The 17,378-nt window shown below is 46.2% G+C and overlaps 2 protein-coding genes across 6 annotated transcripts in view; one reads left to right on the forward strand and one right to left on the reverse strand.

Annotated features, from left to right (window-relative positions):
- Positions 1-269: 269 nt before the first annotated feature.
- SLC49A3 (solute carrier family 49 member 3) overlaps positions 270-17,378 on the reverse strand; it is a 96,180-nt gene continuing 79,071 nt past the window's right edge. The window contains exons 1-10 of one of the 5 annotated variants that reach the window (XM_048932182.1): positions 14,337-14,553; positions 9,907-10,065; positions 8,751-8,970; positions 5,641-5,717; positions 5,396-5,533; positions 4,754-4,870; positions 3,646-3,798; positions 2,418-2,575; positions 1,595-1,707; positions 270-554 (exon numbers count right to left, since the gene is read on the reverse strand). In XM_048932182.1, coding sequence (XP_048788139.1) covers positions 400-554; positions 1,595-1,707; positions 2,418-2,575; positions 3,646-3,798; positions 4,754-4,870; positions 5,396-5,533; positions 5,641-5,717; positions 8,751-8,970; positions 9,907-10,065; positions 14,337-14,456 — 1,410 coding nt within the window. In that variant the 5' untranslated portion in view covers positions 14,457-14,553 and the 3' untranslated portion in view covers positions 270-399. The other 4 variants (XM_048932185.1, XM_048932186.1, XM_048932187.1 and 1 more) reach the window with 4 other exon arrangements.
- PCGF3 (polycomb group ring finger 3) overlaps positions 14,300-17,378 on the forward strand; it is a 94,783-nt gene continuing 91,704 nt past the window's right edge. Inside the window, exon 1 of the mRNA XM_048932201.1 lies at positions 14,300-14,393. The gene's annotated coding sequence lies outside the window, so the exon portion shown is untranslated. The remainder of the gene's footprint in view (positions 14,394-17,378) is intronic.

Here is a 17,378-nt window from a genome sequence, read left to right on the forward strand (position 1 = left end):
GAAGTGCTTCCACTCCTTTTAAAGCTTCTCTTCTGATCCAAGTACACATGCAAAAATGGTGAAATATGATGCTCTTGTTCTCTGCAACATTTCTTCAGCTTGAACCAAGTCAGGGAGAAATCCCTGTTATCTGTGTAGTTGTCCAGTTCCTTTGGTCTCTCTGGCAGCCCAGTGCTACACTCACAAATAAATACCAGACTGGGGGAAGCATAGCAAATGTGCCCCAATGCCTGCAGTAGCCCCCCCCCCCCCCCCCCCCCCCCTTCTGAAATCCAAAGTGCTTGTTTTGCAGCAGGACCCATATCCCCGCCTGCCAGCTGAGCACGTGCAGTCCTGAACCCTGCTCACAGGCCTGAGTCCTTCCCTGACTGGTCCCTTGGTATGCCCTCCTCAGCTGGATTAGGCTTCAGGAACATCATCTGATCCTGTATCTTCTGCCTTGACCGTGTCACTACTGTTTGTCTCAGCATGGAGCCGCTTGTAGTCAGTGTGAAAGAAGATGACGTAGAAACATGCCATGGCACTGCAGAGGCCTGCCATCAACAGGACTGGAGCTGCAAACAAGATACACTTTTAGATAGTGAACTGAATCCTCATTCTCCAGTGTTGTCCAGAGTCCAGAGCAACTGCACGGTCCAGGTGAAAATCTCTCCAGGGCTAGCCTGAGGACAATGTACAGCTTAAGACTGGGCAACACTGGTTGGGTGAAAGTCAAATCCCACCTCACATAACAAGGACTCTGAAAGATGATTTGACTGAATCTGCCAGGACTCAAGTCCTCCATGGCCCCACAGGTTGGAGGTCTTACATCACTGCACGCAGTGAGTTTGTGGGAATACGTCTGCATGTATTTTGTGTGCATGTGTGTGTACAGCTGTGTGTTGGGGACTGGTGAAGAAAACTACAAGCCCCATTTCCAACTCTCTCTCACAGGTAGGGTTGCCATCCACTACTGCAGGCTGCCCAGGGCCTCATCCAACCTGGCTTTGAATACCTCCAGGGATGGGACATCAATGGCTTCTCTGAACCTCACCACCCTGAGGAAGCCATATTACTTTTTGGGGACAGCGAAGTCTTGTTCCCTGTCAGCAAGTAGAGCTGGTTCTGGGGATTCCTGCTCAGCTGAAAATTTAAAAGAAAAAATGCTTGCCAGCCTCTGTGTTACGGTGTGTCCTTAGAAACTGATGTTAGTATTACATAAATAAGAGATCAAAATGAGAATTTAGCTTACAGTGCAAGCATATTTGTGCTCCATTTCATCTCAGTTTGCCTTCTCCTGGCTAGGAACAGTAGTGTGGAATAAGTCAGAACAAAGCTGCACAGGCACACTACAAACCCTGTAACATCTATGCGTGCAGAAGCAAAGGAATTAATTTTTAGTCAGTGTGTCCGTAGTCTTGACTTGCCACATTGCATAGCAGCACAGGCTGTGTGTGCTACATGGATAGGATTTTCCACTAAGAGTGGTGAAGCTCAGAGACAGGTGCAGTAGAAACTGGTCTTGCAGGGTCCTTAACAGTGAGACATAGGTGGGAGTGGGGGACATGTAGTGTGCAGCTGAGCATGCAGCATTGTTTTTTAAAGATGTGCTTACTTGTCCAGTCTAGGGCTCCATCCTGGTCAAGAGCGCAGGTAGAAGATGGGTCCTTAGAAACACGGACAGTGAGGGCTTGCAGCAGAATCATAAAAACCACACCTTCAATCTGGCTGTGGAGAGAAGCCAGCATGCAGTGACTACCTCTTTCACCAATGACCAAAACAAGTCCAGTTTCCTCAGTAAAAGAAAGCAATGCCCAGAACAGGGTCCTTCTTGCAGAGAAAGCCGCAATCAGCTGTTCCTGACCAACGCCCTTGGCTAACAGGCTCTGGTTCACAGGCCACATCAGCCTTTCAGAACACCCTGCCAACACAGCAGGATGACAGTGCAATCACTGCAAAGCTGGGAAGGTACTGAACTACAGCTGTCAAGGTGCTGAGGCTTAGTCACTGGCTAGAGGTTTGGAAATACCTCTCACTGCAGGGGTGAGGATGGGAAAAAGATTTCAGCCTCCTCCTCATCACAGCTGGCCGATAGCAGCAATGAAGTTCAGAACCAGTGGGAGACAAGAGCTTTCAAATCAAGTGTCTGTTGCCCCTCTTTGACTGGTTTCTTGCTGCTGCAGCTCCACTTGTTACACAAAAGTGGTACTGAGCAGGCATAACACTGCTTAGGGCTCAGTCATTCCTGCAGCAGAAAAGTACCAAAACGTTTAGTGGAAGTTCACTGACTCCACAGCTCAGCCAGCCACTTCATCCCTTGCACAAAGGCAGCAGCATGGCTGACAGTGATGCTCATTCTGCTCTGTCTGCATCAATGAACCTGTGTGTGCACAGGAACCCACGTTCATCTGTCACCTGGATTTAACTTGTCTGCTTACCTTGCAACAAAAATCAGTCCTGTAGATGTGCCTTCTCCCACAGGATAAGAACACTCCACTGCCAGCTCCATGGCAACAGGGTACATGGCAAAACCAAAGAAACCAAAGATTGAGCAGGAGATGGCCAGAGCAATGGCCTGATGTCTGAACCGAGAAGCCTGCAGGCGGAAAAACAGCATAAAAATCTCAGTCAACTTTGCTGCACAGAAGGTCTTTGAACTCATAACCTGCAGGTAGTCCCAAGCATTTGCTATCCACCAGCACTGTATTTCTTCATTCTCCAAATCTCTAGAGTCAACAAATTGCTACTCAGTGAACATTTAGCTTTTTAAGCCAGGCAACAGAGGATCAGCAGAATTATGTGAAGAATGTGGATGCAGTCACAGTACTGTGACTTGATTTTCTGAACTTACTAACTGCAAGTGCACTTGCTTTATCTCCACAACTCAGTGAAACACACTCTGTCATCCTGATAAGCATTTCAGAACTGGCAATTTGCAGTGAATTACATGTGAGAATTCACTGGGATACTATAGCTCAGTTTACACTTAAAACTATTCCTTACCATGTTAGATTCATGTTTGTAACACTGGGATATTTAAACAAACAAACAAACACAAAGAAAAAACCTGAATAATCCACAAACTTTGGTGCTAAATTTAATGCCCAAAGCAGCCTAATTCCTAGGTCTGGTGGAAAAAAATGGCCTTGTCTCACCACTAAGAAAGTTAGGAGCATAAGCCCTGCAGCCAGAGTGCTGGTAACCTCATTCCTTAATAATGCTTTAAATTCCCAAAGAAACAGCAGGTGTCTTGCAGCAGAGCTCCAGAGGCCTGGATGGAGCTTGTGAAGTACAAACTGTGTCTGGATTCAGAGCTCAAAACATCAGGGCATCAAGCAGATTTGGATGGGTGGATTTTATTTTACTGCTTTGAACTAATAGTTTGTCTGTATGGGACAAGGGTGAGGAAGAAAAGGAGGGGTAAGAGAGAAGTGATCCAACATAAGGAAGTAAATTGCATCAATTCATTTACGTATTGAAGCTCTGTCTGAAGCTCCAAAGTTACTCTGTGAGATCTCCAGAAAAGGGTTTTTCTGTTAAAAATCCTATCTTCATAAAAGCTTAATAAATACTGTGACATCAAATGACCCTGTTTTGAGCTGATGATTTACTAGGTGGCAACAGAAATAAGCCCATAGGTGTGGTACAATGCAAGGGAGAACTCACCACTGCAAAAATGATGCTGGCAAGGGCACTCAGACAGAAACAGACTTTAGTGGACTCTATGAAATTCCTTGTCCGGTCAACATACAGTCCTAGCAGGAAGGCACCCAACAAACCGCACACTGTGAACAGAGCACCATCCAGGCCAGCAAATACCTAGTGGACATAAAAATTAAGTAGCTGAGAAAACACAGTGGTTAGGAATGAGGTTTTAATGTCACTGACTGATCCACCTGCCTGCTGCTAGCGGGTCACTTTCTGAGGCAGAGCAAGTTTTCACTGCAGGGCTGTGGGCTGCAAACAACTGGGCCCAGAACCAGTGCTCCTACATGTGTAGGACAACAGAGTAGTCTTGAGGTTTCACTGGATGACAAATTTTGGCATGCCTGGCAAGGGAAGCTGAACGTGCAGCAAGGCAGGTCAATGTGCAGACATCTAACAGCTGGAGTTAAGAGTGCTTTAAGAGGACTCCAGGAGGATACAAGCAGTGGGACTAAAGTGCTGTCCGCCTAAGGGGAAACATAGGAACTGGTGCAGCCCCTTGTTATTGCAGGGAGACAGCAGGAGGAACCAGCTGTGCAAACCCTGTTTACAGCCGTGAAAGCTGCACCTGGCCAGTACCCTGGGAAGAAAGGAGAAACAGATATGTCACAGTACCTGTGATTTCCTACTGCCTTGACTTCATGTAAGACTGCCTAAAGTATAAAAGCAATTGCATCAGCCAGCCTTCAGCAGCCTGGTTGCTCTAGGGCTCACATGAGTCTCCAAGCCTCTCTGGGAAGTCAGAAAGCTGCTTAAACATCTATGTTCTACAACAGCTTCGGAAAATGCAATACCCTAAACAGTGTTTGGGGAGAAAAGGTTTTTAAATTGCAAAAGTGAGCCTGGACAAAGGCAGTAATAAAAACCTAGATCATCCATTACACTGAAAAACTGACTAACTGTGCTGGGCATTAATGTACTGCTTAACATACATTAAAGAGAACATGCAAATAAGATATGAGACAGTGCAACATATTCAACTGTCTTCATTTTGTTCTGATTTACTTATCAAGGAAATCATTTGGGTCATGGAAGATGTGGTCAGTGGGGAGGAAGGGAAAAAACTCACGTTTGAATAACCCTTTTCACAAAGGATTTGTTCTAGCAGAGCTGAAAAGCAGGTGAACATCCCAATTCCTCCTCCAAAGCACACTGCCAGGATGATGTACGGCTTGTTTCTCAGGAGCTAGAGAAAGAAGTTAACATACTTAAACAAGTGGTGAAGGAAAAATGGCCAGGCTGTGACAACAGACTAGGGGGTTAGATGCCCTGACCTCTTAGTTAGAAATGCTGAGGGCAACCCTGTGAGCAGAGGAGTATGGAACCCCTTGTCAGTTCGGCCAGCAGACAAGTGAAAAAACAGAGGCCGTGTAAGAAGGAGGGATCTCTTCAATGCCCAAATTCTTCTTCATCTGTTACTGCATCTGCTACCATCTCAGAAAGCTCAGGCTGTGCAGTCCTCTTGGAGGAGTCCAGTGTTCTTGTCTGTACTGGCTAAAGAGCAACCAGCCATGGCTAAATGGCCAGATAGTATCCCTCACAGCTTTGTTGTGAGCAGAATTCACTCCCTGAGGAAGAGAATCTTCCATGGCAGAACTGATGGAGTGAAATTCAGAGCCTACTTTCTCAGCAGATTCCTTAACAAATCCCTGCCTGTCAAAGCTGCATCTCTCATTTAAACACTGGTTCCTCTCTGTGCTACAGCACTTACCATTTTGAGCCCAATGAAGAAAGGCTGAGAGGTGGAGTTAGTGGCACTGGCTGAAGGAGGTGTTGGAGGAACCTTCTCACGAATCCCCACAGTGGCTAGAACACAGGCCGTTAGGGCAGGAATGGCATAAACACCTAGCTACACAACAGAAAGCAAAGCAATGTTACAGGTCTTTCCAGCTCCACTGTTCCAAACACAAATCCCAACCAATCCCAGTGGCTGAGATAAAATCAGTTTTCATTTACCATCAATGGGATGTGCCTTCCTTCAGGAACTAGTGCAGGTGACAGAACGTTTGCTATAAGAATACCCAAGGGATTGGCTAGAAGAAAATAAAAAGATGTTTTTCATGCAAGCAGTCATAATCATTTATTAATCTATATCACCACTCAGCACCAGAGTAGCAGCTTCCAAAAATCAAGTAGAGTCAGACCAATGAAGAAACCAAACATGTGAGAGAAATTAACTGTGTGGTCTCACTGTTGTCACATTTGTTGCGTCATCATCAGGAAATTCATTTATACATCCATCTTCCTACAAGACCTAAAGCTGGAAATTGATTTTCATGTAAAAATTATGTTGTCTGCACCCTCACAAGGCTGTTCCAGCAACATAGAGACTTAATGAAGATAAACCACTACATGTAATCTGTCCTGATATTATACAGGAACAGCAACAAATAAAGGAGAAATCCAGACAACCTCAGAATCTCACCAGAGTCTGGAGCTAGGAAAACATGTATCCTAGCACTAGCTGGGACACTTCTGAATGCAATGTGATGCCTTCATGTATCACTTCCTCAGCCTTCCTCCAAGTTCAATGTCTCCTGAGTGCTTCACTGGCACCATGGTTTCCTTATTCACCTGTACATTCCTGCAGCATGATCAGCCACTGTCACAGCCAGCCAGCCTTAAAAGACTAATTTTTTACAGTAAGTAGAAAACCAGCATCCTGCAGGCACTTGCAGTTAGGGAAAAGGAGCGAGCCACAGCTGGTTTGTCTTACCCCTCTCCCACAAGAACAGTGTGCATATCAAAAAGTGGTAGTTGCCAAGAATTGTCTGGCTACCTTCTGGCACGTGCACTGGATGTGTTTGTCAATTTTATTCTCAGAAGCAGCAAACATGCCAGGAGCTGGTAGTGCTGCAGATGTATGAATATTTAGTCTGGAGCAAAAAATCAGCAAAATATTCTTTTAAAATAATAAGAATCCATACAGCTAGGGAACTAGCCAGAGCAGCCTCATATTACATTTTGTGAAGACTGTCCAATAAGCACACAGCATGTACACAGTGCACACCTTCCACCACTCCTCAGTAAGAGAGTATTACTGATGTGTGGGATATTCCAGAGCTCAACCACTGAATTACACCAATATTTTGTATAGAACAACAGCAGTTCTGCCAAAGCTCATTAATAATGCTACAGCACACAACAATCACAGCATTCTTGCTCTGTATTTGGAAAGTACTCACTGATGTAATGGAAATAGTTAAACAACAATTCCCAGGGAGATGCATTAAAACTTCTGTATCTGGGTAAAATAAAACAAGAGAATTTCTCATGGTGTTCACAGGGATCCATTCTGGGCCCTCACTGCTTCTATATGAGTAGGTCTCTGGGAGTGATAAGAGGACTGTGTATGGTAAATACTGAAGAGCACTGATGAGTAATAGTGATCTCAGCTACTCAGCTAGATCCTGTGTGGAGGACCTGTTTCTATCTGCATACAAAAAAACAGCCAAATCCTGCTTAGAGGTACTACCAGAAGCTGTGGAGATACTGGCAGGGCCAGATTTTGCATACAGCATTGGTGCAAACAGTACTCCAACACTGAGCACTGCTCTAGCATTAACACAGGAAATGGATATTGATAAACTGGAACAAGCTGAGAGAAAAAGCTTCTGTGAGCAGACATGGAGATATGTGTGAAAAGGAAAAGGGAAATGTGCCTGTAAAGTGACTCTGAAGTGACTGTACTGGAGCATTTCAGTCTTCCTAGACAAAGCCAAGTTGGGGTGATTGCCCATAACTTCTTGCCAAACAGGTTCAACACAACTGAATGGCCAAGGCACAACAAGCATGAGAAGTAGCATGTAGACATTTGTTAGTGAGGTAATTAACCACTGAAGTAAACGAACAGGCTGAGGCAGATGCTCCTTCTAGGCAATATTCAAACTCTTTTTAAAAATGAAATTCTGATTTTATACAGCAGACAGTAATGGGTGTAACCAGACACTACTAATGAAAGCCTGCTAGACAGCAACATGCAGGCGTCGCAGCAGATTATTATCACAGCCCATTCAGTCCTTACACTGATATCTCAGCAAGCCACAGTTTGAACAGATTCAAATCTTGAGTATCTACTACTCCTAGCTCTTCAGTTTTATTAATTCCCACAGTTATTCATGTAAGGTCTAAGGTCATCAATGGTATACTATTTAGCTGCTCTGGATGCTCTCTCACTTAAAGTCCCCTGACTTATCCCTTCTGACACAACTCTATGGCAGTGTGGAATCTTCCTCATACCTTCAGGTAATGATTTGGCAGCTGGAACCAGCAGGTCAGCCCAGTTTTTGGGTATGTCTCAAGGAAGAGAGAAGCCAAGGAAAATGTCACACAGAAGGAGGAAACAGGTCTTTTAAGTGCAGTATCCTAACCCTAGTAGCAGATAAAGGAACCAAGAAAAGGATGAGGTCAGAGAAAGCAGATCTGGTACCTCCAGTTTCCCAGCTTCCAGAAACTTTTGCTAGGGACTTTACAATTGAGAAATTATTTCTGTGTGCATAGTCCTGCTGCACTTAGCACATTCAGTGTGTATGCATGGCTCATCAAGTATATTTTACATGTGTAAGCATGTAAAATATATGCACTGGGAACAGATGGTCTGGATGAACTGGTGAACAAAACTGCTGCTGCAGCCCCACCTCTATCTAGTTACAGAATTTGATTTCTATGACCACAAGCATAGCTTGCAAACTGGACATACGCTCAACAAGTTGCACAGGTAAAGCCACTGCAGACTTGAGATTTAGTAATGCTGAGGGCTATCCCCAGCAAAGATAGTCATCTTGTTATGGCAGAGGAGAAGTAGGCTGGGAACCTCACTTATAACTCTGCACTTGGACATGGCTGAGGCCCATTTCTCACTTGGTAGCATGAGAATGCCTGCCTGTCCTGTGAAGCCTCTGAAGGCACTGATTTATTGCAGGAAGCTATGACACTTTTGGCTAGAGCTGCGTTTGCAAGGCCTAAGAACTGTGTAGAGAAGGCTTCGTTTGCTGGCTGTCTCTGAAAGCAGTACAAATGCTAGCAGGTTCTGGAAGGTAACAAAGTTACCGTGTAGTACCACTTACACATGGATGAGATCATATTTGCAGTTGCTCTCTGGTGATCTGGGAACCATAAAGCTGCCAGCTTAGTTGGTGAAAAGATGACAAGAGGCTGAGCCAATGCACAGAGGCACTGCCCAACAAACAGGTACCAGTAATTCTGGGAGCCCAAGCTCATGAACTTCAGGACGCTGAACATCCGGATGATGCTACCCATCATATTCAGCCATGCACTCAGGATCACCTGCAAGCAGAAACAGCCATGGGTTGTGCGTTGCAACGCGAAGGGCATAACTTAATGCAACAACATAGCATAAGCAAGGTCTCAGATGAATTCTGGGACACACTAATAATGGTTAATAATGGCTGCACAGAAAGCTGCCTGCAGATTGTCCCCACCCCTTTGGATCACTGCAGGATGTTACTGATCCAAAGATAACCTATTTACCAGGCTCCTTAAGGATCAAGGTTTTCTGGTCTACACCATCATGCAGCTTATGCAAGACAACAGATACTGTTGTGGGATTTAGTAGAAATCCAAAGTTCACTATTCTCACTCTGTTTTCAAGTTTTTGCCATCACCCATATATCTTGCTGTGATGATTCAAAGACCATGGAAATGAGTTATCCAGTATACAGGTCCTGCTAGTGTTCTGTTCCCTTAGTGCTTGTTTAAGTGACACAATCTCAAGCCTCACAGTTTTTCGGAAGACTGTGCTGAGATACCAAGCTGCTTTGCACACAGCACACTGTGAGCTGACAGGAGTCACTAGCTTGCTTGCACCTGGTCTTGCCATTCCTTAAACTGGCCCTACAAGCACAATAGCTATATTAACACTACTCCCTAGAAAACCCCATCCAATGCTGTCCGTCCCTGTCAGATGGCTAAAGCAAAAAAAAAAAAAAAAAAAAAAAAAAAAAACCAAAAAAAAAACCAAGCAGAAAAACAGGAGAAATACTACATTCATTATGACTTTTCCTACTACCCCACCCCTTCCAAGGTGGTGACAGCTATTACTGAACTAGAACTGAGCTTTCAACACAGCCATCCTCTTCTGCATTTAGCAAGACAAGATTCACCATCTACATACCAGTGCTTTGTCCTGCTAAACCCACAGAGAGGTTACCTCTACCATCTTTGGGTGACAAGCCCTAATGGTAACAGAATGATTCAACTCACAGCACATCTGAGCCCCACACTGTCAAGAACCCATGTTGCCACCAGACCAAAGGGGATTGAGATGAGCAGGTACACTATTGAGAGCCAGTTGACCATCTCCAGGGAAATGTGGAAGTAGGCAGCAGTCTGGTCAGCCACTGGAGCAAATGTCAGCCATAGCTGCAGAGCAGAGAGTAAAAATGAGTAAGCATGACCATCATTACCAGAATAGACTTTCAGCATCCCTGCAACCTAATTACATCAGTAAGAGGCTTACAATCTAGTCTCCCTCCACCCATTCCAAAGGAGTCCAGCATCTGTCCTCCCTCCCACTTCTGCAGGAGGTTACTGGTGGGCTGCATGCCAACACGTCCTTGCCTGCACTGGTAGCAGCACGAGGGACAGCTAAAGGCAGCGCAGACTCAACACTTCACTAAGCAACAGCTGGAGAGGACAGCATAAATAAATGCAACCCTGGGACTGCCAGATGTCAAAGGAGCACCCTAAGTATATTAATACATTACATATACAAACAGCCTCACCAGATACAGTAGAAAAATATTGGTTTTCATGAAATGTAAGCTGTTAACCAATGTCTACCTCCACATACACCAACAAATTAAGATTTTAGATGTGAAAAGCAAAAAGACTTGCAGAGTGGAAAGCACATGTAACCAAATAAGGTGCAAGCATTTTGCCATGTTAATGGCAGTGTCAGCTAGCACAAGTTGCCATCTGGAGTGTTTTTCACTGTCAGGCAGACTGTATAGCTGTGCACAGTGTGGCAACGCCTCTTTAACATCTTTCCTGTACAGTCTGAAAAGAAGCATGGCTCATAAGAACGGAGACCTTGTTCTTTACAACAGACACAGCTCAGCAATCATCAGGCAGTCACTTTCAGCAGCAGCCGCCCAGTCTCAGCATGCTCTCCCATGCACCAGGACAAGGCAGTGTGGCTGCCATGAAAGTGATGTTGGATGTCCTCCTGTGACACACAGTACTCCTCTTCCAAAGCCACACACCAGATTTCTCTTCTTCGAGCTAACTGAAACCAAGACCAGAAGCGAATAGCCTCTGGCCTCAGCTGATGCCATCCATGCTAATGCAGTAGCCCAGGAAGGAAGGACAGACAGCTTGGATGTCAGTTTCAGCCTCTTAAAGACCATGGGAAGATAGGCAGGAGCAGGCGCTGGACAGCAGCAGGCGCTGGACAGCAGCAGCTGCGTGTAAATACATATCTATAAGGGCCCTGCTGGAACAGACAGGTGTGGGTGAGGAGCGTGTGCACAAAGCCCTGCAGCGCACTTGTGTGGCTCTCCTTCCTCTCCAAGTGCACCAAGTGGTGGTACAAGTCCTTCAGGAGAGCAAGTCAGGAGCCAGCCAGCCACGTGTGAGCCAGCTCTGCCTTCTGCTTCCTCCTCCTTCCTCTTCACCTTACTCAAGCTGACAAGCACAGAGCAGGGCAGGAAGCACTCCCAGACTCATTCTGCTGTGCATTTCTCTGTCCCCACCACTGAGGCAGGAAGTTCCTCTTGCAAAGCAGTTTCCACCCTTTGAACTCAGCAGTAAGGAGGCAAAGAGAAAGGAGGCTTTTGCCTCAGCAGTTAGCACTTCCTGGGTACTAGTGAACAGCAAAGCTTTAGGTTAAACACCCACACACTCAAAAACACAGTGTCAATTTAACAAAACAAACATGGAGTGCATCCACATAATAATGTCACCTCTTACTCAAAAGAGGTGGCATGAGACATCTGGGGAGCAATCACCTAAGCTTAGCCCAGATGTGGTCAGAAGTGCCACATAGCCCAGGACTTCAGGCAGAAACTGCATGAAGTAGATGATGCCTACTTAAGGACTTTTTAAAAATGATGCAAGGATTTCTTACACTGTTTTCAGCTAGCAGTGTCCAGAACAGCAGTATTTAGAGATATGAGAACCAAGCTCCAGCAAGACAGTAGTCACTTCACGGAACAGTTACAGACAGTGTCTCTTAAATCCATGTCAGTAACAGATGTTCAAGGAAAAGACAGCTTCTCTCTGGTGTAAAAGCTTTCCTTATCTACCCTCATATTCCCTCTCATAGAGAAAGAATTTTACAAGGTGATGTAGAGCAGAGGTACTTTCCTTTTCATCATCACACAGTCAGGCCCAGCTTCACTCAATCAGAATTTTAAAACAGAATGAACAAAGAAACATTTATATCTCAGCCTGTCCTTGCTGCATGACTGGGCGTGCTTTCCTGCAGACAAATTGCTCCTACATTGTCCTCGTGACACTGACAACAATCCTCCTCTCTCAGGGCTGCCTGCTCTCTGTCACTTTCACTGACACCAGAGGCCACTAAAAAGGAAAGCTGCATGTGTGCATGACTAAGAGGAGGATACAAGGTGTCATGACAGAAGCTCAGTCCACCCTATGAGGTGACCTGCTCTCTCCAAATAAGAGAGCTCAGAAGTTGGGTGTGCTCACCATTTGCATTTTGCAGACACACCGACACAGGAATACCCACCACAAAGTACTGCATGCAGCACCTGAGCAGGAATTAAGGACACATCTCAACTTGCATGGCAATTTTCATGCCACAGAACTGGTAAGCTAATCTTTCCATCTGGAACTTTTAAACAGAAACCAGCCAAGTTGATTTCATGGCCTTTCAACCACTCCCTCAGTTCTGATGTGATTTTCCCCTGTAATATTTGGGAGGAACATCTGCATCAGAAAACATTTGGTCACAACTTTCTGTGTCAGCATATTTGTGAATTCCACAGATGTGCAGAGGCTTACTAAACAGTATTGGTACTGGAGGATGTCTATTAAGCATACAGTTTTGATGTGGGGAAGTTCTGGCCCAAGTTGCTACTGTGGTAAAATAAGGCTACTGACAATCAGGAAGTTGGCACAAGACTGAGCAGGCAGACAACAGTACCCTCCTTCCAGCAGCATGACCCAAGACATAGGTTCACTTGCAGGTGTATCTGAAGGACCATTTCAAGTATCTCTTCAGTTTCATTATTAACTATTTGCAAAGTTCAAGTCTTCCATGAGGGCCTGTAACAGCTTTGTACAGCATCCTTTCCCTATGTTGTCACTCCCACTCCTAGCCAGGACAGGCATCCAGGCTAACAGTGGTGCTTTCCTGTTACATGATGCACTTGTGCTGTGCCGACCTAACTGCAAGCAAACAACAGAGCTTCAAATTGATTTTCTGCAGGACAACTTATCGCACCCTTAGAGGATACAGAGATTTTGCCTAAAGAAGGTATCTGAGCTTTCCGATGTTTCAGCATACAGCCAGATTCTCACTGTATTTTTTCATTTCTCCGCTACAGCACTTCTGCATCATGGAAGACACATTCTTCCTTCCCATAAATGAACATGCCCAACCTTGGCTGCCAGACAGCATGCACTCATGGCATAGTAATCCTCAAGTACATAAATCTACACTGCCTGATTAATTATCAATAACGTCCTCAATTAATTGGTGAGTGAAGATTTGGGCATCCAACTTGGTATGGGGAAACAAGGCAATATTTACCTTGATAACAATTTAATGTGCTCAACAAATAGGTGTGATCTAGCATCCCTTCTTTAGGCCTTTCAGAATTAAGTATCTATGGGCAATTATAAGTTCCCACACCATTCTGCTTCAAGTTGGAAAGGATCTCTAGGACCAGCAGGTTCAGCTGTCAGCCCATGCCCATTAAACTACGTCCCTTAGTGCCACATCCACACGGTTCCTGAATACCTCTAGGGACTGCCCTCCCTGGGCAGCCTGTGCCACTGCATCACCACTCTTTCTGAGAAGAAATGCTTCCTTATATTCAACCTGAACCTCCACTGGCACAACTTGAAGCCATTCCCTCTCGTCCCATCACTGTCATGTGGGAGAAGAGGCTGAACCCCACCTCATCACAACCTCCTTTCAGGCAGTTGTAGAGAGTGATAGTCTCCCCTCAGCTGCCTTTTCTCCAGACTGAACAGTACCAGTTCCCACAGCTGCTCTCTGTAAGACTTGTGCTTTAGGCCCCTCACAGCTCTGTCATCCTTAGCCTGCTGCAAAATCTCTCCTTTACCATTCTGTATTTGCAGCAAACACCAGAAGGAGACCCACCCACTCCTTTTTCTGCACATCTAAGCCTACTGGCCCAGGTCAGCATTGAAGCCCAGCCAACTCGTGCTGCTGTACCCACGGGGTACAGCGTACTCCTTTAGCCTGAAGCCGTCCTTCACAGACTCGGTGTTTCTGAGCCTCCCAGTGGGCCACAAGGAGTCTCATCAGCACTTCCACCTGCGCTCCATCCCAGTTTGGCCTCACCGCGGTGCTCCTCGGTTCCCCACGAGCTCACATGCGCGCAGCCCTCCTCCCCAGCACGCCGTTCCGCCGCGGATTCCGCCGGTCAGAAAGGCCACTCCCGCGCCCGAGGGGCTCGGTGCCGCCCAGCTCCGCTCACCATGGCGTTGGAGCAGTTCAGCAGGCACACCACGGCCAGCAGGAACCACCGCCGCCGGTACGTCTTGAGCCGGCCCGGGCCGCGCTCCGCCAGCAAGCCCGCCGTCTCGCCCCCCTCCATCGCGGTTGGATAGACTAGACTCGACTCGGCCCGGCCCGGCCTGGCCCGGCCCGGCTCGGCCCCGCCCCCGCTCTGTGCTTCTCTGGGCGGTCCCGGGCCTTCGCCACCGCTTCCCGGGCGACGGAGCGGGCGTGGCGCTGGGGAGAGACCGACGGTGTTCAGGCGGTGGGGGGGGCGGGGGTGGAGCGGGGTTCCTTTTGCGCCCCCGTTCTGGTGGAAACAACATCGGCGGCGCGCAGTGCCGAACGTGCGGCGATGAATGCCCGCTGTTGATGTGTGCTGGCAGCTCCCGCCCTGCTGGGGTGAGCTGGCGCGGCGGTACCAGCGGGGAGTTTACGGGAGAGGAGCGGTGAGTAGGAACATGGACAGAAGGGAATGCAAGGAGAGCATGAAGCACAGAGGTGTCTCTCAGCCACCGGCATCATGGCTTGGCCCTTTTTTTTGTACGCCTCTCCTGCCCTGCACCTCCTTATTCTTTGTTGGTGCTCAGCTTCTGCCTGGTGTATCTCCATCAGTCTCCCCCTCCCACGCTCTTTTTCCCCAGCCCAGCATATCCAGTACCCCCTTGCCATCCCGGCTTTTGTTCTTAGGAACGAGGCAGTCTGAGCCACTTGTCACAGGTGCATCTCAGCTAAGCAGTTTTAAGACACTTGTAGTCAGGCTTCTTTGGTCTCAGATGTGGGATCACATGTGATATCCACTGGATATACCCAACTGTGTACTGTGTGCATGTGTACTGAGTGGGGCTAGAAAAAACTCTCTTGACAGTTGCTGTGTGAAAAAAGGTTTATCAACAACTGGGTAGTTAAAGGCTCTGTACCTTGGTTATAAAATGGGTGTGGAATGATTTATGACAGAGACTGGGAGAGGATTCTGCATCCAAAGCAGTTTTGCAGTACTGATCACTCACAAATTATAGGGTAATTCTCTTTTTGGAAAAGACCTCAGGAGGTGCCTGGTCCAACCTCCTGTTAAAACAGTCAGACCAGGTTCTTCAAAACTTCCACAGATGGAGCAAACACAACTTCTTAGGGCAACCCATTCCACTTCTGTCCTCATGAGGAAGAATTTCTCTTTACGTGTAGTCTGTACTACACTGTCTTCAGCTTGTTCATTACCCTTTCCTCCTTACACATAACACTGCAAGTAGACCAGGCATGTTGCAACGATTCTCCTACATCCACCAAAGCCTTCCTTCCCCAGCTGAATAAACTGCATTCCCTCAGTCCCTCCTCTTCAAGCAACTGATGCAGCGCCTAGCCATCTTTGTGGCCCTGCTGTGCTCACTTGAGTTTATTTATGTGTTTCTTTTGTTGGGAGATCCGAAACTGAACACAGTACTCTTGATATGACCTGGTAAGTACTGAGTAAAACAGAATAGCCCCTTCCTTCAACCTGTTGTCTGTGTTCTTGTTCATACAGCACAGTGTGCCAGAATATGTCCAGAGAAGAGCAATGAAACTGGTGAGCACTCTGGAGCACAAGTCCTGTGAGGAGTGGCTGAGGGAGCTGGGATTGTTCAGTCTGGAGGAGGCTCAGAGGAGACCTCAGTGCACTCTACAACTTTCTGAAGGGAGGTTGTGATGAAGAGGGATTTGGCCTCTTCTCCCAAGGAACAAACAGGACCAAGGAAATGGCCACAAATCGTACCAGAGGAGGTTTAGATTAGACATAAGGAAAGCTTTTTCTCTCAGAGTGGTCAGGCACTGGAATGCCTGCCCAGGGAGGTGGTGGAGTTGTCATCCCTGTCAGTGTTCAAGAGGCATCTGGATGAGGGGATACAAGGTATGATTTAGAGGCTTGTGGTAGCAATGGTGGTGGAAGGACGGTTGGTCTAGATGATCTTGTAGGTCCTTTCCAACCTTGTGATTCTGTGATTATGAGAGTTAGCTTTTCTCTATCAATCTCTTGCTCATTCACCAATGGTCTTTCTCACGTCCGTGTATCCCAGGTCTTGAGGCCTGAAAGACCTTGCTTGTGAAGATTAGTGGGAAGGAGACACTGAATTCCTCAAGTTTGTCTGTGCTTGCTTTCACTGAATCATCCATCTGTTCAATAACAGCCCTGCATTTTCCATGTTCAGCCTTTTACCTCTAATTTGCTAGCAGTAGCTTTTCTTATTACTCCTGATATGCAAATCATGCTTTAGCTGAGCTTTGGTTTTCACCATCCCTACATACCCAGGCAATGTTTCTACATTTCCCTCTTGTAGTCCCCATTCCTGTTTCCACCTCCTGTGTTTTGTTTTGTTTTTCTATTGGAGTTCAGCCATGATTCCATTCTTTGCCAGGGTGGTCTCCTTTCTTTTCCTGAGTACTGAGATGACCTGTTCTTGCCCTTAGTTTAGACTTCAAAGACCCTTTCCCTGTTGTAAACAATCATAGAGTGAAAAGCTGCTTCTTCTCATACTGTGCATTGAAGGAGATGAGAATAAAATGTCCTCAGCTGTAGAACTAAGGCAGATATCTTATAGTGCGTCTTTGGCTTGAATAGTAATGAATAATTTGCAATCTTACTCATTTATATGGAGTATTTATAATACCTTGCTGCACAGATTATCTGATTTCTGCTGACACTACAGGTTTTACATGCTAGAGTGCTAATATGTTCTTCTCTGTCTTCAATCATATTCCTTACTCTGAGAAGCAGAGTTGAAAGTAGTACCTGCAAGTGTAATTAAAGACCATGCAGACTCATTAAGAGCAAAATGTGTGCTGGTCGGGAAGGTGATCAGGATTGCTCCAGCTGCTTTTATTCTGACATTTTGTTTACTGTTTAAAAAAGCAAGACTATATTTTGTTGTCTCCACAAAAAATGTAGTGACTAGTGCTTTTGCCACTACTCTGTTCTGTCTCTAGGCCTGATATTAAGCATAGATTTTCAGATTTTGACCAGTCTAGACCTTTTAATGCTAATGTTTTT

This window comes from Lagopus muta, chromosome Z (assembly GCF_023343835.1).
Source record: "Lagopus muta isolate bLagMut1 chromosome Z, bLagMut1 primary, whole genome shotgun sequence".
Classification (NCBI taxonomy): Eukaryota; Metazoa; Chordata; class Aves; order Galliformes; family Phasianidae; genus Lagopus; species Lagopus muta.